Below are 19,522 nucleotides of genomic sequence, written 5' to 3' on the forward strand. Positions count from 1 at the left end.
CAGCCACATTCTAGAAGAAGGGAGGTTGTGTTGCGTAAAATAGGAGGGTAAGAAAAAAAAACAGGAGGAAGAAAGAGGGCACGGCCAATGAGATATGTAGTCCCTTGAACGATGAATGTTGGAAGGACGAAATGAGCGTATAGGATTATGAAGACAATTTAAGGAACGAGAGCAAAGAACAGCCCCGCGCATTTTTAATTTTTTTTCTCCTGGATTTGCCTTGCCATCCTTCTTGTGAGCGTGTCCAGCCAATAAGGGAGTGCGTGCGCGCGCTATTAATACTATCCAGACATCCCTTATAGTCGTAGTCTTTTATGGACTCCGGGCCGCCACAGCTGCACATCGCGCAGAAGCAAGGACTAGATCCTGTGTAACATCCAGAGGTATGGCATGCACGAGCCGTTGCCCAAAAGGAGTCTATCTCGTCTCATCTCGTCAGCAGGAAACTAAAATAGCCAAGCTGCCGGGCGCCTTTGCTTCGGGAGGTGCCAGGTACCAAGCAGCTTCTTCGTCCATCGGGGGCCAGAAAAAAAAAAAACCTATAAAACCTATCGCCTTCATCCCTCCTTTGTTGTTCTCCATCCCACCTCAGCCCTTACAGCTTCCACAGCAACTCACCTTCTCACACCCTCCCCTCGCCCTCTACCTCCAACCCTAACCGAAAATGAGATTCTCCACCTTCGTCCCCGCCGTCTTGGCCCTTACCCTCTTCACCGCCACCCAGGCCTCGCCCTCTATGATGAAGCGCGACCGCAACGATCTCGATGCCGTCGTCAACCTATTCGTCCGCGCCCACACCAAGGTCGCTGTCGATGCCTGCGCTAAGATCACTGCCGATGTCTGCGCCGATGTCGACATCACCCTCGATGCCAAGGCCAACGTCCTCGGTAGCCTCGTCACCGCCAATGTCGATGTTGAGAAGCTCCGCATTAGCGCCAAGGCCCAACTCGACGTCGACATCAAGGCCAAGGTTGACGCCGATGTCAAGGCCATCGTCATTGCCCCCATCAGGGCCTCGGTAGAGAGGGTCATTATCAAGCTTTGCCCCTTGCTTGAGAGGGAGTGCATCAGGGCCAACGCCCACAACATCGTTGCCAAGGTTAACGCCGACGTTGATGTTTACATCCACAAGCTTTGGGTCGCCCTCAAGGTCGACCTCCCTGCCCACATCCGTCTCCGCGCCAAGGTCATCGTCAAGGAGATTTGCGTCCACGCCGGAATTGTCGAAGCCGCCATCAGGGCCCGCGTCTTCATCGCCTCCAACATCGATGTCCACGTCAAGGTCTGGGCTAAGGTCTGGGCTACTCTCTGGGCCAAGGTCAAGCTCGTTGCCCTCATCCGTGCTTTGTAAACCCCGAAAACGTCGCCATCCCGTTTTTACAATCCTTCATCGGATAGAGCTCAACAGTCCATTCTTGCATCTTTGCTATTCCCATATCTTCATAGAACGCGTACCTTAGTGCCATCTTTCTGACACGCAATCTACTCGACTATCTATCTTTTTCGCTTATATCTTCGTATATTTGCTATTCTCAATAAACGTAACTGTTTGGTCCAATCCTTGCATGCTTTCATATATCGTTCCTCCGTGCCTGACCGTCCGCATCAGATATTGCCCATGAACGTTGCGATGATAGATATCCCACAACGACCATTATTTCATCCGTGTTGAATACAATATGTGCTCATCAAACATTGTTTCCGTAAAGGAATAGCATTTGACTTTATGTAGCATGGGTTGACAGTGAACAGGACTTAAGTATATTCGTAAAAAAACAGTAAACTGTGTGTAGTTAGGAGGATGGTGATTTTTTTTTTTAAGAAATGGATGAGAACAAGCAAAAACAAATCAGAAGCGCGTCGCCAAGGTAGGAAGAGGGAGGTTTATGGAAAATGCGTTACTTAGAAGTTCTTGGTGAACTCGGTGGTAATGTCCTTCAGCTGGGCAAAGGACTCAGCGCTCAAATCACCAGACTTGCGGATCTCCTCGAGGAGATCTTTATGGTTGGCAACAAGATGGGGGATGAAGTTGCGCTCGTACTCGCCGACACGGTTAACGGGGATCTTGTCGAGGAAACCGTTGACACCAGCAAAGACGATAGCGACCTGGTGCTCAACGGGAAGAGGCTTGTACTGGGGCTGCTTGAGCAACTCGGTGAGACGGGCACCACGGTTGAGCAAGAACTGGGTCGAGGCATCCAAATCGGAACCGAACTGGGCGAAGGCAGCGACCTCACGGTACTGGGCGAGGTACAACTTCATGGAACCAGCAATCTTCTTCATGGACTTGGTCTGGGCGTGGGAACCGACACGGGAGACGGAAAGACCGACGTTAATGGCGGGACGAATACCCTTGAAGAACAACTCGGCCTCCAAGAAGATCTGACCGTCAGTAATGGAAATGACGTTGGTGGGAATGTAGGCAGACACATCTCCTCCCTGGGTCTCAATGATGGGGAGGGCAGTCATTGAACCACCACCGAGCTTGCGGTTCATCTTGGCGGAACGCTCCAGAAGACGGGAGTGCAGGTAGAAGACATCACCGGGGTAAGCCTCACGACCTGGGGGACGACGAAGCAAAAGGGACATCTGACGGTAGGCGACGGCCTGCTTGGACAAATCATCGAAGACGATCAAGGCGTGCTTGCCGTTATCACGGAAGTACTCTCCGACAGCGCATCCAGAGAAAGGAGCGAGGTACTGAAGGGGAGCGGCCTCGGAAGCAGTGGCGGCGACGACAACGGAGTACTTCATGGCATCGTTCTCCTCAAGGGTCTGCACGAACTGAGCGACGGTGGAACGCTTCTGACCAACAGCGACGTAGACACAGTACAACTTCTTGGCCTCCTCAGTGCCATCGTTCCACTTCTTCTGGTTAAGAATGGTGTCCAAGGCGACGGCGGTCTTTCCGGTCTGACGATCACCAATAATCAACTCACGCTGACCACGACCGACGGGGACCATGGAGTCAATACACTTGATACCAGTCAACATGGGCTCACGGACGGACTCACGGGGGAGAATACCGGGGGCCTTGACTTGGGCACGGCGACGCTCAGTGGCGGCGATGGGGCCCTTGCCGTCGATGGGGTTACCAAGGGCATCGATGACACGACCCAAAAGAGCCTCGCCGACGGGGAGATCGACAATGTTACCGGTACGCTTGACGGTATCACCCTCGCGAATGAGACGATCGTTACCGAAGACGACAATACCGACGTTGTCGGCCTCCAAGTTCATGGCCATACCCTATGATTGACGAGACATATACGGATCAGATCCTTGCTCATTCTGAATCCAAGTTGGATATGATGCGTCGAGCCTCAACTGCTCAATTGGTATGCAAATGACACCCAGTTGATCCAAAAAGGGTGATCCTGCTTCCAAAAACGATAGGTATCCGTCCTTTACCTTGACACCGCTGGAGAACTCAACCATCTCCTCGGCCTGGCAGTTCTTCAAACCGTAGACACGGGCAATACCGTCTCCGATGGACAAGACACGACCAGTCTCCTGGATGTCAACGGAGGAGTTGAGGCCGTTGATGCGGTCCTCGAGGATGGAGGTGACCTCGGAGGTAGCTATTACAGTCGAATTGATTCAAGGAACGCGATGGTATTAGTTAATTGAGAGATATTGCTTCCTCGACAGTAACATAGAAGCGGAGATGTATGTTGGGTTGCATACCAGGCTTGGCGGTGGCATAGTTGCGGATGGCAGAGAAGGCACCGACGTTGGCGCGAACCTATTAGCAAGCCCAGCAGAGTATATATTAGTTTCAATCGTCAATTAAACGTGATGGGGGCTGAAGGTGCGCAAGAAATTATTTTGCTGATCACTCAGATCGAGCCCTGTTTTTGAGATCCGACTAGACCCGATTCTAAATGATCGTAGGAATAACACAAGGAGCTCTGTCCCAACGATGAGGGCAACGCGTACTCAACGGAAAGCCCAAGGAAGAACCTCTTCTTTCACATATTTCCTCCACTGGATGGCAACCAGATTGAGTGGCCAAATATGAGGTGAGATCAGGTTGATATCCTCTTTCAGGCACACAGTGAACGCGATAAGTGTTGACCCAATTGGCGAGTACTGTTGCCAATTGATCAAAAAGAAGTGCTGAAAGTGGAAGGGACATGATCGATGATGCGAATTGCAGTTGAGATCGGATCCATGGGATCAAGTCGAGATCGAAGTGTGGAGCCAGAGACAGTGCGGGGTCGTAGTGGAGGAAGGTGTGATCGAGCGAGAGACAAGAAACAGACGCGATTATTGTCGTTAAATAGAGGGTGGGTAGAGAAAGTGGTCATGAAGAGAAGGTAGTAGGTAGATAAACAAGTGGTGCACAAGGGGGGACGTATTGCTTCTTGTCGTCGTTGCTGTTGCTGCTGCTGTTGTTGTTGTTGTGAGGATATGTAGCTAGAGGAGTAGGGATGATGAGGACGAGGATGGGATTATGAATGAGATGAATCAGATACATACCACGGGGGAGCTGCGGGCCAAGGCGATGGCAGCGGGGCGAGCAGCGCGGCTGAGAGATCTGAGCATGATTATGATGCGGCGATGGGGAGAGGGGAGAGGATGAAGGAAAGAAGCAAGAGGATGATCCCTCGACCAGCGTTGTATACACTCTCGTTCCGAAAAAACAAAGACGGACGTCACCTCCCCCTATAATTTGAACCTTGCAAATACACAGGCCCTATTTATTCGCTACTCACAGTACGCGTATTCAAATCATAAAGAACGCAAAGACACAGGAGAAGCCCAGCACGACTGTCGTCGCGAGGACAGCAGGGAGGACAAACGGTGCCGCATTCTCGCTTTTGCGCACATCGGTATCCGTTGGAAGGTCTCGCTTCTGTAGCTCCTCCTTTGCGTCCTCAGAACGCTTGCTACTGGCCTGCTCAATTGTAAACAATTCTGAGTGATAGATTGGTGGCGATCTTGCGTTGGAGAATTGGACTTGAAATCCCTGTGTTGAGGCAAAAGGTACCCAGGCCGGAACTTTAGCATGATTGCATTGGAGACATATTCACGTAGATAGCTGTATGCATGACAAGAGGGAACACAGACACACCTTTCCATGCTGAATAAGATCAGCTGGGACAGTGAATTGTAGGGACGACCGAGTGTTGTATCCCTTTGCAATCTCAGCAGCAATGCCGTCGTGTAAACAGATACCGTCACACTCACCTCCAAGGACCATCAGATCGACCTGCCAGCCCTTCACTGTTTTGCCCCTATGCTCGTCCAGTACCTTGATGGAATACGTCTTGCCTGGTGCCCATACGGAACTTGCACTGGGCTGAGATACGATGATGCCGGAGACAAGAAGAGAGTATTGAAGTAGAAGAAATGCTAGCAGGGTAAAGTTTTGGGGCGAATGTTGGACCATCTTTTTGAAAGCGAGTGAAAAGGTATCGGAAAGAGTGCAGTTCAGTTATTGGTACAAGAGGGAGCAGCTCAGGAACAGCGAATAGGAAGAAGTAAAAAGGGATTGGTGGACGAGGTGTGAGACTTCAAGTCGGTCGAGAGTAGAGGCGAGTGTGCAGGCCAGGTAGGCCAGGGGCGGGACAAGGTAAAAACGGATCTGTGCAGAAAGAATGGAAGAGAAACAAGGAGCTAGGCCTTTTTTTTTCTGCTTGCTGTCTTACGTCTTTATGTTCAGACTTGAACTGTGGTATCTTAAAGAAGGATGGCAGCTCAAAGATAGAATGTTTTTGTGAAGCCAGGGGCAGGTTAGAATGAGAATCCAGAACGATGGCAGCGTGCAGTGCGGCTGCAAGGGAAAGGACAGAGACGAGAATAGGCCGTGGTTTACCTCAAGGCCTTTCTTTCTTGCCTTTCAGAGCCATTGCTATCGCGCCATTATTTCATAATGAATTAAAGGCCAATGTCTGGCATCAGGTGTTGATGTTGAAAAGGTGTTGACGGGATGTTGGATATACACTCGATCAGGACATACGGCGATCAGGAGATATTTGAAGGAGCCATCCATATTGGATAAAATAATTAGAGGGAAGAGCATTGAAGGATGCCCAGTATAACCGAGGGAGCTGACGCAAGGGGATGAAGTTATCCTTGGAGGCAACCGTGCCTGGTGCAGCTATAGAGAATGAATTCAGGCACGGATGAGATATTATTGTTTCCATGCGATTTAAGCACCAGTATGGCATTTACTTCGGTGTATCTCCTTGTATCTCGTTGGTCAAAGGCAGCCGTACAGGACCTCTTTAGCCTACGCGTTTTCTGTGCCCATGTATGTGCAGCACCGCGGCTTGGACGTGTCAAGGTGGACGCGACTGACCATCGAACTCTTTCTCCTTTCGTTTCTCCCTGGTTCCCACTTTTACACCAAACCTCTATCCTGATAACTTCATATTCTCATGACTGTACGATGGGTATTGAGGGCTTGTGGCCTTTTCTGAAAAGAAAAGGATATGGGACTACGGTGCGCCATAGACACTCTAACCTCTCCAATTCTTCCACAACGGCCCGACGCGTCTAGTAGATATTCCTGGTACATTTCTCCTTACTATCCAGTACGCCTACACATCCTACACTATGGAGGCTGTACACACCATTGTCGAAAGGGAACTGAAGACGCTGGCGACCCTACCAATCCAGTCATTTGCCTGGACGGCTACCCTTCGCAAGAAAAGAAACTCACAAACCGTCGTCGACAAGCAATCCGTGACAAGGCTTTGGAAATGGCCCAAGAGGGCCTCGATGGGCTGGAGGGTCGCGTGTCAAACAATCTACGGGTGCAGAGGCAGCATTTCTTAACTGTGCAGAGGAGCCTGAAGAAGTCTTTCTATTGGACGTGGGAGGCACGGCATGCCTTTGCTAGCTATCTTTGACAGGAGAGGTGATCCGTGGAGGAATGCCGGACCGAGGCAGATATCAAGCTTGGGATGGACTGCATACTGGGCGACGTCGTCGTATCGCGAGACAGCGACATACTTGTCTACGAAAGGATCTCAGCAGTGTGGCGACCGATCTCAAGAGGGCTGATCCTTCTATATGACGTTCCAGGCATTCTAGCGGCACTAATCAACGGGGTTCAGCTCACAGTCCTGGGTGTAGTCATCAAGAACGACTACAACACCAACATCCCCATGCTGGGTTGTGTCAGCAAGCAGAGTACGTGATTATTACGAACCGTCTGCTCAAGATGGTCGGGGGTGCAACTGGTAGACAGGGGGATGAAGCGAACAAGGGTGATTGGGATGGGCCTTTGATAATTTTTCACCAAGTCTAAGCTTACGTCTTCGCATACATCCTTCCTGTTCTACTTTGTCCAGAAAGTAAGTATAAAGCATCATTGCTAGGGTCTGTGGAGAGCACTACTTTTTCTTTTAATTGTCAATGACACTAATGGAGGACTACTTTCTTTCTTTGATAGGCACATTCTCTCGAATACATCGTTGTTGGAGCGATCGAGTATTACACCTCAAAAAAATGCCCAGCCTGCGAGCAGTTTGTCGGACTGGTTGAGATACGCAGGCTAAATTGTAAAGCCTGTAAGACATACATGCACCGCAACATCATGGCAGGCCATAACATCTGCAACGTTATCCGCGGACATTTGCTCAATCAGCGGCGACCGCTGTATCTCCAACCAGTGGATGAGAACAGGTTGTACCCATGGGAGCAAGCTGCAAAGTCGCAGACGGAAAACAGCAGCAGTAGTAGCAGCAGTAGCAGCAGTAGTAGCGGCAGTAGTACGATGACTTCTGCCTCTGTGGGGCAAGAAGGAACCCAGAGGCGCAAGCGAACAGCTTCGGACAACAGCCTCAAAACAGCACTCAACCGTTGCTCGTGACGTATTTATCCAGCAGTATTAAACTGATGGAGCCCTTCCCGCGGTCGTGTCATTTCTCTCTTCTACAACTTCCCTTCTCTCGACTCCAACAACCACTTTGAGATAATTGACAATACGACGAACAAGTAATAACCATGGAAGCATCAAAGACCATCGTCGTCGACAACGGCACTGGGGTAAAGCATCTCGCTCTCTCACTTAGCGTTGTGTCTTCATCCAATTTTTTACATCACATCGCATCTGACAGGAACCGTAACCGTCACAAGCTGTCCTTGCTCAAAGGACAAGAACTTGCAAAGAAATGGATACACCAGACACTGAAGTGTGGATAACCATGCGAGTCATGGATAAACAAGATATTAGTAGACGCCTTGCGTCTAGGACAGCGATTCGACTCAGCATTTGAAGGCGGATACAGCGGATGCAGGCTGGAGGCGCGGACGACTAAAGTTACAGTCGTGTTCACCCTGCAACAGCCCTATTCTATCCTCCACGCGTTCCTGAGCGTTAATATGCCATTTCGTTCGTCCAACCATTACTCAACCCTTATCATTTCTGGTTCCGCATCGAAATCGATACTAGTTTGTCAAGGTTGGATATGCGGGATCCAACTTCCCGGAGCACGTCTTCCCCTCGGTCGTCGGACGACCCATTCTGCGTGCTGAAGAATCGATTGGCAACGTGCGCGTCAAGGATATCATGGTTGGAGATGAGGCTGCAGAGCTGCGATCAATTCTGCAGATGAGCTACCCCATGGAGAACGGCATTGTCAAGAACTGGACCGATATGAGACACCTCTGGGACTACACCTTCAATGAGAAGCTGAAGATCGACCCTCGTGATACCAAAATCATGCTGACGGAGCCCGTCATGAACCCCAAGGCTAACAGGGAAAAGATGGTCGAGACCATGCTTGAAGGATACGGTTTTCAGGGTGTCTATGTTGCCATTCAGGCAGTCCTGACCCTCTATGCGCAGGGTACGCGTCATTTAATGCCATTTTGGTTGCTGAGTACTTTTCGAATTGGAAGTGCATAGTATTTAATTACCATTTGTCTTATATCGCCATAGGTTTCCTTACTGGAGTAGTCGTCGATTCGGGAGATGGAGTCACTCACATTGTGCCTGTCGTCGACGGATACTGCCTTTCACATATCACAAAGAGGTTAGATGTTGCTGGTCGCGATGTCACTCAGTACCTCATCAAGTTGCTCTTGCTCCGTGGATATGCCTTCAACAGAACCGCTGATTTTGAGACCGTCCGCCAGATCAAAGAGAAGCTTTGCTACACCAGGTATTATCTCTTGCCTTCCTTTATATATGCCTTGTTTACTTGTAAAAAGCGAGCTTTTTGCTTATTAATGACACAACGTTGTCTCTGTTTAGTTATGATGTAGACCAGGATGTCAAGTTGGCCAACGAAACCACCGTTCTCGTGGAGAGCTACACAGTATGTGGTATCACAGGATGATGCGAATAACTCCTTGGACGAACTACGTACACGAGCTTATTTACTTTATGCCTGCGTCCTGTTAGCTTCCCGATGGCCGTGTCATCAAGGTCGGCTCTGAAAGATTCGAGGCCCCAGAGTGCATGTTCCAGCCTCATTTGATCGATGTTGAACAGCCTGGCGTCGCTGGTAAGTCGTGATCTAGGGATCTAGGGATCTAGGGATCATCCTCAGCAATTTTACCTCATCTCCATTTTGTACTAATCACCATATTAATCTGCCGGTTTTTTGAAATAGAACTGCTCTTCCAGACCATTCAAGCAGCACCTGTGGATACGCGATCTGAGTTGTATAGACATGTTGTTCTTTCTGGAGGATCGACCATGTACCCTGGTCTTCCCAGTCGTCTGGAGAAGGAGGTCAAGCAACTCTATTTGACAGAGGTTCTCAAGGGCGATGTCCAACGCTTCCGCGTAAGCTTGATTTCCTGGGTCTCAATTTTTCTGTTTATCAGCTCGTTGTCCTTATCGACTACTAACATCGATGGTATCCGCATCTCCGATACCCCGTTAGAATTTCAAAATCCGTATCGAGGATCCTCCACGTCGCAAGCATATGGTATTCTTGGGAGGAGCTGTTTTGGCCAACATCATGCAGGACAAGGAGCAGTTCTGGATCACGAAGCAGGAATGGGAGGAGCAGGGCGTTCGTGCATTGGACAAACTCAATGTTGTCTTGTCCAACTAAGGTCAAATGAGATAGCAGGAACGAAACAGATATACCTAAAAAGACAAAGTAGACAAAAAAAAAAACCGAGCGCCACATCTCTTTCGATAAGAATAAAACAAACCGCAGCATTGCAGTAGCGGTATCAGGGCGCCAGATGTCGAATAACTTGGATCCCGTTGTTTAATTTAAAAGTACATGTATGGGTTTCAATATTGCTATTACTGCATGAATGGAACGAAGTAAAGAGAATCGATGTCTAAAAGTCAGCGAAAGATCATCTAAACATTTGTTCCACAGCAAAAGACAATGCTAATTTCACTAATACATACCTCCATCTCAACGTCCTCACCGCTGAGCTCACCACTGATATCACCACTACGTGGGGTTGAAACGGATGAATTATGTTCGGACCCTGCGGCCACAAGGACTTTACCAGCACTGGGCCATTGCTCCTCAATGGCCTTCGCCACCAAGCCGTCGTCATCAGCGACCAATGTTCCAGCCTTCCATGCGCCATACTTGAGACCAATCGCCTTATTGAGCTCAAACTCTCTGGCCATATCCTGCTCATTGCCCTTCCAGTCCTTGTACAGCTGCAGATTCTGGCGACCCATCAGTCTCATCGTCTTGACACGTAGATCATTACCGCTCTGTCATAAACGTATGGACAGATATGAAGGAGAAAAGAATCAGTAAAAGAAATCAGATATGCTCAAATGTTTCCTGTGCATTGCCCTCATATCAATTGGTTCATTACCCATGACGGCAGAAACTCTTCCGCGATCTCTCTGAAATGTCCGATGCCATGTTTCCCAATACCCTTGATCAGCAGCTCACGCTCCTTTTCTGTCCATTTTCTGGCGACCTCTGCCTTCGCACCCTTCGGTGGACGGAAGTAACTATTTCGAAATTCAGGATTGAAGAAGGGTATGAGATGATTCGTTCGATTACTTGTCCGTTCCTTCAAATTTTGCCACCAAAATAAACAGAACGAATGGAAGCTGTTTTTACTCTTGGTTGAGGGTGCCATCAGGGTGGATCATGTTTTTGGTGATGGGGAACTCATCTCTAACGCAGAACTTGAGTCGAAGCTCATTGATTCGCTGCTGTCGTGCATCAAAGACTCGTGCAGGCTTTGGCGGGGTTGCATTCTCTTGTGGCTCTTGTTTTGGTTCCTGGTCCAGTGATGTAACCTCCATCGCTGATGACGACTGTATGGGTGAATCCTGTTCGCTGGTCATAGTAACTTAAGCTGGGATATTATGAATAAATAAGTCTGATATGCGAATAAAGGTAAGGAAGTAGTATTGCTTGAAGTGAGTGAACAAATGGAGGGAAAGGGATCAAGACTCAAGAGTGTGGATAGGTTGTCAAATCATGTTGTTTGGTTTCTCAAAAGACGCGTCTCAGGCACCAATTAGTTTCATTAAACTCTGACTGCGTTTATTAGAGCGCACTTATCACGGATCGATCTTTGTCGCCTTCTTGTCGCCTACACTTTCCATGCCGTCCTGGGGCTCGTCAGCACAACCGCACTTGTAAACATCTTCTAGGGTGCCGCAATCGAACTCGGGTTTTCCTAATCTTTCATTGACGATATTGTGGGCCGCACAGGCCCAATTGGACAACGAAGCACGCGAGGACGTCTGGGGCGGGTGTTCTTTCAATAGTTGCTGGAAATGCTCCGCACTGATGAAGTCGTTGTAGTCGTATTTCCAATTGTACAGATGAGGAAGAAGGAGAGGGTAGTATGTGTGGTGAATAAAAAAGTTGCCGCAGGAGAGACGTTTCTGCTAGAATGTATTTGATCCATTGATTACCATTCGCCACATGGATATAGCCGCGAGAGCAGATAGATCCACTGCTTAATTGATGCACGCTCATCCTGCGTTGGTTTGAGGGGATACCTTGCCGCCATAGTGTGGATTAACTTCCAAGTAGCCCGGCCCAGCTCAGCTCTATACAACGTCCACCAGGTAACGATACAATATGAGATACGCCGTCAATAATAACTCCAGAGAAGCAGTTGAGCCATACAATCCATTTTGCCTGCTCCCATACTTTGCGGTTGCATTCCCTAGATGGGGCATGATTGTTCCACCAAGGCTAAGGGACGGATCGACAAATATAGGTTCGTTCTGTTGCACTGGTACTCCCTTATCCGCAGTACTGGTCCTGCCATTGTTCAGACTGATGTTATTCCTTGGACTCATTAGGTAAAACGGTATCGCGAAAAGGCCTATGAAGCAGAAGGCCAGAATCGCAAGTGGTATCCTCATTCGAAAAGGTCGGGTCATTGTGTGAGATCAGTTCTGAGAGAGAAGGGTCGCTATGGAGAGAGCTGTGCTGGAAGTAGTCGTGCTGGTGTGAGAAGCGAGGGAAGTGGAGGATGGTGCAGAATGGAAGGGAGGGGCTCATTCCAAAGGGTGATGATGCCGAACGTCTTCAAAACCTTGTTATCGATTATTTCATCGGGCGGTATAGTTTTCCATAAAGGCGAACTAGAACTAGCTGACCTGGTTGCGTACCCTGAAAATCCACTATTAACATGGATCTATCGTCGTTGGTTACGACATCGCTGATCCCGAGCGTGTACCCTGGGATATTCAACCATGTTTGCATCCGAGAGGAGGAGCTCCCAAAATGAGACTCTTTCCAGATATACACTTCAGAGATGAGCGTGTTCTCAGACAGTACCTCGACAGCTTTGGACCCGGTGCAGTCCATGCCATTTGGAAAACCAACGATATCTTACCTCGAAAATAAACCGACTTATGGGATCCAGTTTTCTTTTTAAATTCGGAAATCGCTTTTGCATGGATACGGTCCCCTTTCACCCTTCACGGTGTGGATCTTGTCTGAAATCCTGCACCGTCTAGACCGAGCTTTTCTATACGTTTTCGGATATTATGTATGAAAAGGCTGGGCCGCAGCGTTCAGGAAACCTTCCTTGTTATTTGACCTCTTGTTACCATCGAACGGCTCGAAATAGAAGAACCGAAGGGGCCGATCAAGAGCACTGTCAACACTATTAAAAACCGTCGATGTGCAATGTTCTTTCTTGGGCAGATACCCAGAGGTCTGAGATCCCTATATACGTTTGCAGGAGAAAATATCGAAAGAAATACCAGGCAACGAACATGGGAAATTACAACGATGCTATTTTAGACAGACTTAGCATTGACTTGAGGGTGAAGTTAATCCTTGAAATGTAGAAACGTTTTGAGCACGGTTAAGAAATGATATGTATTTGAGATAAACATTCAAGATAGCGTCTTTATAGAAAGGCGCTGCGAAAGGAGCTTGGTACTTCGGATGAAGAAAGAGAAGGAGAGTGCAGAGAAGAAAGACTTGGTAGAGACGATGAAGTAAAGTAAGAAACGGCCACTTTTGCGAAAGTGTTCTTTGGTGACCACTCGGTAGTTCAGTATACAGAATTTTGGTGAGAACATAGTCGTCCAATTGCGTTTTGAAGTCACGCGTAGCCATCCATGGTACACATCCAGACGTGTCCAGACGCGTCGAACAATGTGGGGTAATACATTTAAGGTTGTCAAGGCGCTCTGGTCAATTGAGACACTCAGGGCAGGGGTGGAGGCTGTCGATGCGGTTATTGATAGTCATCGCTAGTGTAGGGAGGCGGCCCAATGATAAATAACCATTAGACACGAACAGAAAAAAGAAATAAGGAAGAGAAAGAAAGAGGTGTAAGAAGAAGACGAATAAAGCGAACAGGGCACCGTCGATAAGGTGCGCAAACGGCAGAGCTGCTACTGCTCATAGTGTCTTTGATTTCACTCGGATCGGAATAAACGTATTAAGGGAGTGTAAGATTAGAACGCACAACGGACAAGAAAGGAGACAATTCAAGCTTGGTGACTGTGATACGTCCAGTCTCAGTGCTGGCACGCGAGCCACGTTTTCAACACTCATCATCGCCTGCTCGTACTTGGCATCATCAACTCCACAACGACTTCTAGCATCAAACAGCAAGATGAGGTCCTTTGAGTCTCTGTTCAACGACTCGCAGTGGGAGATCCGCATCCCCAACGCCCACATCGAATCACTCCACGAAGACTACAAGGCGGTCACCCAGGCGAAACCCAGGACTCATGTCTTCTACGGCACGTTCTTTTTGCATGTCTTTCTAAAAGAGTTTCGACCTCGTCCATCTATAATATCGCCGAACATGCAATTAACAGTAACGACTAATGTTTTTCAACCAAACAGACGAGACTGTATTATTCTTCCTGCAGATTTCACTTCCAGAGGACCTTTCGACCCTGCACGAGGAGACCGCAAGCCAGGTTGAGGATTTTTTCCAGGCGCTTGAAATCCAAGTCGAGGCAGCATACGTAGATCCTCTTTCATTGGTAGCCTCAGGCGCAGCAGGACAGAACGCCTTGTACAAGAGTCCAAACGGCTCGCGCCCTGCAAGCGGACAGCAGCATGCAGACAGAAGATTATCGACCAGCTCCCCAGGATTTGGAGCAAGACCTGGATACAATGACCAGGGACGCATCGAGTCGACTATGATGTATACTTACGCCTACAATCCAGCAGATCCAGGAAAGAAAGTTGAGATCCGGCCAATTAATGGATTATGGACAGCTATCTTTCCCTTCTCGGTCCCGGTCTGTAGGTTGCGAATTGTGAACCGGCATGCTCTTATGCTATGGAGTGTTGATGAGCCCATGAAGACTCTGACACGATTTTTGACGACTGATTTCGTATCACTAGCATTTATGGCGACCAAGAGTGCCAACCCTATGCTCATGTTGAGTGCGCATGTGCTGTTCCGACCCGCAGACCAAGTGGTCCCTGTATCGACACCGATGGACGATCAATACAATCTCGAGTGTTTCAGCATGGTCAACCTTCTGGAGGGCTTGTCTGACGGTATGTATTTCAGCTTTGGGCTCCTTTGGGGTTTCGAATGTATCCCGACTGCTCACATTGCTTTCGTCCTCTTCGGTCGGTCGTCTTGCCAGACCCCACTTTTGCTATGGCTGTTGTCCCCCAACATCACTATCGACCGGATACACCTCGCGCTAGGACTCAGCAACCAATGGCACCAGTACTGAGACGAAGTGTAAGGCGAACTATTGCAGCACGTTCTGCCTTAAACGTTCGGATGAGGACAACGCGTGTTTCGCCTACGGAGAACCCTGTCATGATGTCGATTGAGGTTGAAAACAACTCGGAACACGGCGCAAAGTTCAAAACAACCCAGCTAAATGTGGAGGTCACGCATGCGGTGGTGACGCCTCTAGGCTCCCCTGAGCTAACAAAGGTACATAGGGGAATCATCGATACATGCTGTTCAATGCCATGGTTTTACGTGTTTCGCAGCGTTGCTCTGCATTCAAGCTACTACCCATCTTAACGTTTACCATTTTTTGATACCGTGTAGCTGCCGATGGTTCTGAATTCATCAGATCATGTTACGTTCTTGTACTCAATCTCATTCCTGGACAACCCTGAGTGGCAACCTGAGAGTCCGTTGCTCGGCAATGCACCTTTTGAACCGCACAGTCGACACTCGAGTGAAAATTTGGCACGTTCAGGATCCTCGCGGGATGCTCAGCGCAAAGTGACCATTTTTCTTGAAGGTATACCTGAGGTGGACGGCGTTCAGGGCCAGATGATCCATTCGCACTGGAACTGCTTCTTGGATATTACGGATTTGAGGACGAACGATAATATGCCAGGAGCAGCAAGCGTTTCGTCATCAGGTCCAGCGCAGAAACAGTTGTATGCACCCCAGCCGTCTCATCCGTCTGGATTACTTCCTTCACAACACTCGACTTCAGGGACGCCTACAAACCCGCAGGGCCATCATCAACATCAACTTCACCATAGAAATCGATCGCTGCCTTCAAGTCCACAGCCTCCGCAAGGTCTCCAAAGGAACACATCACTTGCGCGACGTGTCTCGAACGGCAGCTCACCTCGCGTCGACAATAATCGCCCTTCGACTGGACCTAACAACGTTGGAGAATCACGCGCGAGACGATCGTCAGTAAATTCGGATGGTGCGCCATCAGCTCAGCAGCAACGAAGTGCGGCGCTCAGCAGTGCAGGCCGAAAAAGCGGGTTGGGAGGCTGGGGTTATGGACGCTCGAATAACGATAGCTCACAGGGACTTGCACCTGTGCAGGAGGGGTCATCGTACCTTTCTCCAATGGTTGTCGCTGAGAGTGAGGCGGGGGGCCACGATGAAGAATCATCGCAGGGGGGTGTCCATTCCCAGAGCGGCCGACCCGCCGTCAACGGAGCTTTGTCGCCTGGTCTGGGATTGGACTTGGCCAACCAGGCATTGACTGGAGTGACGCAGGGTCGGACTGATCAGGATAGTGGCGATGGCATTGTCGTGTCCTTTGCAGGTATGTCTGTCACTACTGTCGATTCTTAGTTGTCGCTATCTCGCGGGATGTGGAGGGACTTACGACTGTACACTACTATTTTTTCTTTTTAGTTACGGATCGGGTGGTTGTAGGGAAAATTTTCAACTTGGAGATCTTTATTGTCAACCGATCTCGCCATATTCGACGCTATACGCTTGTGGTGCCCAACAGGAAACGCGCCAAGGGTGGCGATCCAAGCCAAGGATCCAAGGTGCTACCACCACTGCCTAGTGGCGAGCGCGCCGTTGTCCAAAATGTACCAATTGACCCATACATGGAAGAGCCAGAGCTCTTGCGTCGCCATGTCGATAACGAAACTACAGAAGCGGACATTATCTGCTTAGAGAACAACATTCGACTGAGGTATGCCAATTTTGTTATCCTCTGCACAATCAATTGCAATTGGAAGTGAAAGTCGCTGGCGGACTGACATTAAATTGCCTTGTCCTTTATTTTAAACTAGTCCATTATACCCATTGACCTGCCAGAACTTGAACCTAAGGTTCATTGCGATCAAGGAACAGTTGCATACAATTGACTTGGTACAGTTGGTGGATAATGATACAGGATTCGTGACCAACCTGCGGAACTGTCTCTGCTTCATGGCCGAGGCATCATTTGGTGCTCTTTCACAGCAGGTGCCAGAAGTACGGAAGTGAAGCACATATAGAACAGACACAAAGCAAAATAACTACAGGCATAATAAAGCGGGCTTGTAATGGATCCAAGTTGGCAGTGGGTGGTGAATTGTGCATTTTGGGCTGCGACTGCGAACTAAATTCAATTCAGACACAGCACGGACCTTACTTTCGCGTCTGCAGCGAGCACAGCGAGAACCCCCTGAACACCTTCAGTGCGACGGCGACAAGGACAAGAAAGCGAAAACGAGGACAAAGGCCACCATGGACTTTACCGAATCATACCAACACTCAAATTTCTTGACTCTCTACTCTCCTAACGGGAAATACCTCGCCTCATATCATCTCGCCCAGGAAGGATTCGTTCGACTGCATCCTACAGCACCCATCCAGCCTCATGAGGATGGCGGTCAAGGTGTGATCGTCCTTCGCTTCGCGGCAACGATGCAAATCATGCGTGTCATCGAGATCCGACACTTTCGCGATTCCTTGCCCACTATAAGCGAGATCGGCTGGTCCCCTGATTCAGCCTTGCTCCTGGCCGCCTGTCCTGTTACTGGCACCGTGCTTGTCTATTCTGTCGAGGAAGAAGAATTCAAGGCAACGATTACGGTACCAGGGATTGGTTTTACCAACACCTCTTCAAATGAGTACAATAAAACGAACGGCAGGAAATCAAGGAGCGCCAGTGCCAGTGACACTAAGCAGATGCGGGAACTCAAGGCTATGGGATACACGGCCCCAGGGGCCGAGATCCTTCGCGGCGTACGATTCAGCGCTGACTCGCGGCACATCCTCATCTGGGAAGACAATCTCCTCCGCCTCAGTATCTGGTCCCTCGAGTCCCCGACCGATGCACCTATACCCCACTCGGTTTCACTGGCTCAGCGCCAACAGCAGTACCAGCAGCAGCAGCACTCTCGGGTCTATGTGATCGAGAACCCGAAAGCCATGTCGAAGTCCTCGATCACGTCCTGCTCGGTCCCACCTTACAGCACACTTGGCACAACTGCGACCTCTGCAGCAGGAGCGAACTCACAGTACGCGTACAGTTTGCGTGGAGATCTACAGTATGCTGCCATAGTAGAACGAAATGGACGGGAGTGCAGAGATTACATCTCGATCTATGCGACCGAGAACTTTTGGACTCGACCACCCGTGCATACGTTTGCGGTCGCAGGAGACCGTGAAGGAGGGATCAAGGATGTGGAGGGCATTGTGTGTAGCCCAGATGGGAGATATTTGGTTGTTTGGGAGAACCCGCTTCTAGAGTTCAAGATTGCTATTTACTCCATGGATGGGAGATGTGTGGGTTCATATGAAGTACCAATTGACGGCGAAAACTCGGGTAGGGGCACCTATCAAGGATTTAGCAATGGAGGTGGCGGTATGGGAGTCAAGTCTGTATCATGGCATCCGGGATCGAAACTGCTCGCTATCGGGGGATATGATGGGAAGGTAAGGCACCCATCCGATAAATCATGGCGCGAGACTTCAAGGTCTGTATCTGTGTTAACATGTGCGTGCGAATTTGCTCCGCGGGCCATTAGATCCGTTTAATGAACCATTTGACATGGAAGTCGATCCTCGAACTCACCCATCCTGCACATATAAAATACGGGCCAACTACAGTGCTCTGGCGCGAATCCGAGTCAACAGTGGCCGTGTCGGGATCTGTCCGCGTTCAAGGAGGCATTGAATGTAAGAGCCCACTCCTGTCTTCAGTAGAACATGAATCGTGCTCGGTAATGACAAACTAATGGATCCATTGGGCCGACTTAACCTAGATACAATTGCGGACCAGCCAGCATGGATACCGACGATCCGTGTAGATACTCAGAAGCCCAATGCCAAGATCGGAGTAGGTTGGTGTGATTTCAATTGCGATGGCACGTTGCTTGCATCGCGGAATGGTATGTCACTCAATATCAACTGTATGGGCGCTATGAGCGCGTATTTCCAGTCTACCAGCAGCTAATATATAGACCCCCTGTTCCTAGACAACATGCCAACTATCCTGTGGATCTGGTCCATGAGCGAGCTGGAACCAATCGTCATCATTCAGCAACAATCGCCGATCAAGATCTGCCGATGGGATCCAGGCTCTCCCTTTAGAATTGTCTGGTGTTGCGGCTCGGGCTACGTATACAGCTGGCGGTCATCGGTAGAAGTACAAGGAGGGATCATTGAAGCCATCGAAGTTCCAGGAGAGTCATTTGAGGTATCCTCACTAAAATGGTGTCCCGATGGTAAAGGACTCCTGTTGCTGGATAAAGACATGTTTTGCCTTGGCTTCCCAATTGAAGAGGAGGAGGAGCATACGATCCATGAGAATACTGCTTCGATATTTTCACGACTGAGATGACAAGTCGAATCAGATATCTGTACACTAGTAATACAACTTTTTTCTTTTGCCCTTCCTTCCATTATTGCATGCCGCATGTTGTTTTGCTTTGTTGTTGCTGTTGCTGCT

General features: G+C 49.2%; 8 protein-coding genes across 8 annotated transcripts; 4 read left to right on the top strand and 4 right to left on the bottom strand.

Moving 5' to 3' along the window:
* Nucleotides 1–476: 476 nt before the first annotated feature.
* Nucleotides 477–1,559, top strand: BC939DRAFT_446271 (uncharacterized protein). Its single transcript, XM_051554929.1, has one exon. It carries the CDS (start codon nucleotides 665–667, stop codon nucleotides 1,349–1,351), a length of 687 nt encoding a protein of 228 aa, XP_051413986.1. The 5' UTR covers nucleotides 477–664; the 3' UTR covers nucleotides 1,352–1,559.
* Nucleotides 1,560–4,581, bottom strand: BC939DRAFT_446273 (ATP synthase subunit alpha). Its single transcript, XM_051554930.1, has 4 exons — nucleotides 4,483–4,581; nucleotides 3,688–3,745; nucleotides 3,412–3,581; nucleotides 1,560–3,249 (listed from the first exon to the last, which is right to left on the bottom strand). The coding sequence occupies exons 1-4, from the start codon at nucleotides 4,546–4,548 to the stop codon at nucleotides 1,903–1,905; spliced, it is 1,641 nt and encodes a 546-aa protein (XP_051413987.1). The 5' UTR covers nucleotides 4,549–4,581; the 3' UTR covers nucleotides 1,560–1,902.
* An 82-nt stretch (nucleotides 4,582–4,663) lies between these two features.
* Nucleotides 4,664–5,828, bottom strand: BC939DRAFT_446278 (uncharacterized protein). Its single transcript, XM_051554931.1, has one exon. The coding sequence runs from the start codon at nucleotides 5,393–5,395 to the stop codon at nucleotides 5,033–5,035; it is 363 nt and encodes a 120-aa protein (XP_051413988.1). The 5' UTR covers nucleotides 5,396–5,828; the 3' UTR covers nucleotides 4,664–5,032.
* Nucleotides 5,829–7,825: 1,997 nt separating this feature from the next.
* On the top strand, nucleotides 7,826–10,160 carry BC939DRAFT_446284 (actin family). Its single transcript, XM_051554932.1, has 7 exons — nucleotides 7,826–8,001; nucleotides 8,408–8,804; nucleotides 8,897–9,119; nucleotides 9,212–9,275; nucleotides 9,362–9,464; nucleotides 9,573–9,748; nucleotides 9,849–10,160. Exons 1-7 carry the CDS (start codon nucleotides 7,960–7,962, stop codon nucleotides 10,020–10,022), a joined length of 1,179 nt encoding a protein of 392 aa, XP_051413989.1. The 5' UTR covers nucleotides 7,826–7,959; the 3' UTR covers nucleotides 10,023–10,160.
* On the bottom strand, nucleotides 9,996–11,439 carry BC939DRAFT_409283 (uncharacterized protein). Its single transcript, XM_051552903.1, has 4 exons — nucleotides 11,016–11,439; nucleotides 10,762–10,903; nucleotides 10,334–10,654; nucleotides 9,996–10,225 (listed from the first exon to the last, which is right to left on the bottom strand). The coding sequence occupies exons 1-4, from the start codon at nucleotides 11,243–11,245 to the stop codon at nucleotides 10,223–10,225; spliced, it is 696 nt and encodes a 231-aa protein (XP_051413990.1). The 5' UTR covers nucleotides 11,246–11,439; the 3' UTR covers nucleotides 9,996–10,222.
* BC939DRAFT_108888 (ERV/ALR sulfhydryl oxidase domain-containing protein) lies at nucleotides 11,350–12,957 on the bottom strand. Its single transcript, XM_051549904.1, has 3 exons — nucleotides 12,702–12,957; nucleotides 11,825–11,962; nucleotides 11,350–11,693 (listed from the first exon to the last, which is right to left on the bottom strand). The coding sequence occupies exons 1-3, from the start codon at nucleotides 12,734–12,736 to the stop codon at nucleotides 11,465–11,467; spliced, it is 402 nt and encodes a 133-aa protein (XP_051413991.1). The 5' UTR covers nucleotides 12,737–12,957; the 3' UTR covers nucleotides 11,350–11,464.
* Nucleotides 12,958–13,882: 925 nt separating this feature from the next.
* Nucleotides 13,883–17,192, top strand: BC939DRAFT_108857 (TRAPP trafficking subunit Trs65-domain-containing protein). The gene is made up of 7 exons (XM_051549903.1): nucleotides 13,883–14,128; nucleotides 14,235–14,642; nucleotides 14,745–14,903; nucleotides 14,996–15,297; nucleotides 15,418–16,390; nucleotides 16,483–16,774; nucleotides 16,875–17,192. Exons 1-7 carry the CDS (start codon nucleotides 13,999–14,001, stop codon nucleotides 17,068–17,070), a joined length of 2,460 nt encoding a protein of 819 aa, XP_051413992.1. The 5' UTR covers nucleotides 13,883–13,998; the 3' UTR covers nucleotides 17,071–17,192.
* BC939DRAFT_108829 (uncharacterized protein) lies at nucleotides 17,165–19,481 on the top strand. The gene is made up of 4 exons (XM_051549902.1): nucleotides 17,165–18,507; nucleotides 18,600–18,750; nucleotides 18,837–18,962; nucleotides 19,050–19,481. The coding sequence occupies exons 1-4, from the start codon at nucleotides 17,314–17,316 to the stop codon at nucleotides 19,412–19,414; spliced, it is 1,836 nt and encodes a 611-aa protein (XP_051413993.1). The 5' UTR covers nucleotides 17,165–17,313; the 3' UTR covers nucleotides 19,415–19,481.
* Nucleotides 19,482–19,522: the final 41 nt, after the last annotated feature.

Source organism: Gamsiella multidivaricata, assembly GCF_025024155.1.
Source record: "Gamsiella multidivaricata strain RSA 2152 chromosome Unknown BC939scaffold_20, whole genome shotgun sequence".
Lineage (NCBI taxonomy): Eukaryota > Fungi > Mortierellomycota > Mortierellomycetes > Mortierellales > Mortierellaceae > Gamsiella > Gamsiella multidivaricata.

Bases quoted from the DNA above. Each gene is read 5' to 3' on its own strand.
- BC939DRAFT_409283 (XM_051552903.1), bottom strand. From the start codon at position 11,245: ATGACCAGCGAACAGGATTCACCCATACAGTCGTCATCAGCGATGGAG. The intron at 10,904-11,015 runs GTAAAAACAGCT...ATTTCGAAATAG, and splicing joins GATGGCACCCTCAACCAAGA to TTACTTCCGTCCACCGAAGG. The intron at 10,655-10,761 runs GTAATGAACCAA...CGTTTATGACAG, and splicing joins AAGAGTTTCTGCCGTCATGG to AGCGGTAATGATCTACGTGT.
- BC939DRAFT_446271 (XM_051554929.1), top strand. From the start codon at position 665: ATGAGATTCTCCACCTTCGTCCCCGCCGTCTTGGCCCTTACCCTCTTC.
- BC939DRAFT_108829 (XM_051549902.1), top strand. From the start codon at position 17,314: ATGGACTTTACCGAATCATACCAACACTCAAATTTCTTGACTCTCTAC. The intron at 18,508-18,599 runs GTAAGGCACCCA...GCGGGCCATTAG, and splicing joins TCGGGGGATATGATGGGAAG to ATCCGTTTAATGAACCATTT. The intron at 18,963-19,049 runs GTATGTCACTCA...CCCTGTTCCTAG, and splicing joins GTTGCTTGCATCGCGGAATG to ACAACATGCCAACTATCCTG.
- BC939DRAFT_108857 (XM_051549903.1), top strand. From the start codon at position 13,999: ATGAGGTCCTTTGAGTCTCTGTTCAACGACTCGCAGTGGGAGATCCGC. The intron at 14,643-14,744 runs GTAGGTTGCGAA...TCGTATCACTAG, and splicing joins TCCCTTCTCGGTCCCGGTCT to CATTTATGGCGACCAAGAGT. The intron at 16,775-16,874 runs GTATGCCAATTT...ATTTTAAACTAG, and splicing joins GAGAACAACATTCGACTGAG to TCCATTATACCCATTGACCT.
- BC939DRAFT_108888 (XM_051549904.1), bottom strand. From the start codon at position 12,736: ATGGCATGGACTGCACCGGGTCCAAAGCTGTCGAG. The intron at 11,963-12,701 runs GTACTGTCTGAG...GACGTTGTATAG, and splicing joins CCGGGTCCAAAGCTGTCGAG to AGCTGAGCTGGGCCGGGCTA. The intron at 11,694-11,824 runs GTAATCAATGGA...CGACTTCATCAG, and splicing joins CTATATCCATGTGGCGAATG to TGCGGAGCATTTCCAGCAAC.
- BC939DRAFT_446284 (XM_051554932.1), top strand. From the start codon at position 7,960: ATGGAAGCATCAAAGACCATCGTCGTCGACAACGGCACTGGG. The intron at 8,805-8,896 runs GTACGCGTCATT...ATATCGCCATAG, and splicing joins CCTGACCCTCTATGCGCAGG to GTTTCCTTACTGGAGTAGTC. The intron at 9,465-9,572 runs GTAAGTCGTGAT...TTTTTGAAATAG, and splicing joins TGAACAGCCTGGCGTCGCTG to AACTGCTCTTCCAGACCATT.
- BC939DRAFT_446278 (XM_051554931.1), bottom strand. From the start codon at position 5,395: ATGGTCCAACATTCGCCCCAAAACTTTACCCTGCTAGCATTTCTTCTA.
- BC939DRAFT_446273 (XM_051554930.1), bottom strand. From the start codon at position 4,548: ATGCTCAGATCTCTCAGCCGCGCTGCTCGCCCCGCTGCCATCGCCTTG. The intron at 3,746-4,482 runs GTATGTATCTGA...GCTTGCTAATAG, and splicing joins TGGCCCGCAGCTCCCCCGTG to GTTCGCGCCAACGTCGGTGC. The intron at 3,582-3,687 runs GTATGCAACCCA...CGACTGTAATAG, and splicing joins CTATGCCACCGCCAAGCCTG to CTACCTCCGAGGTCACCTCC.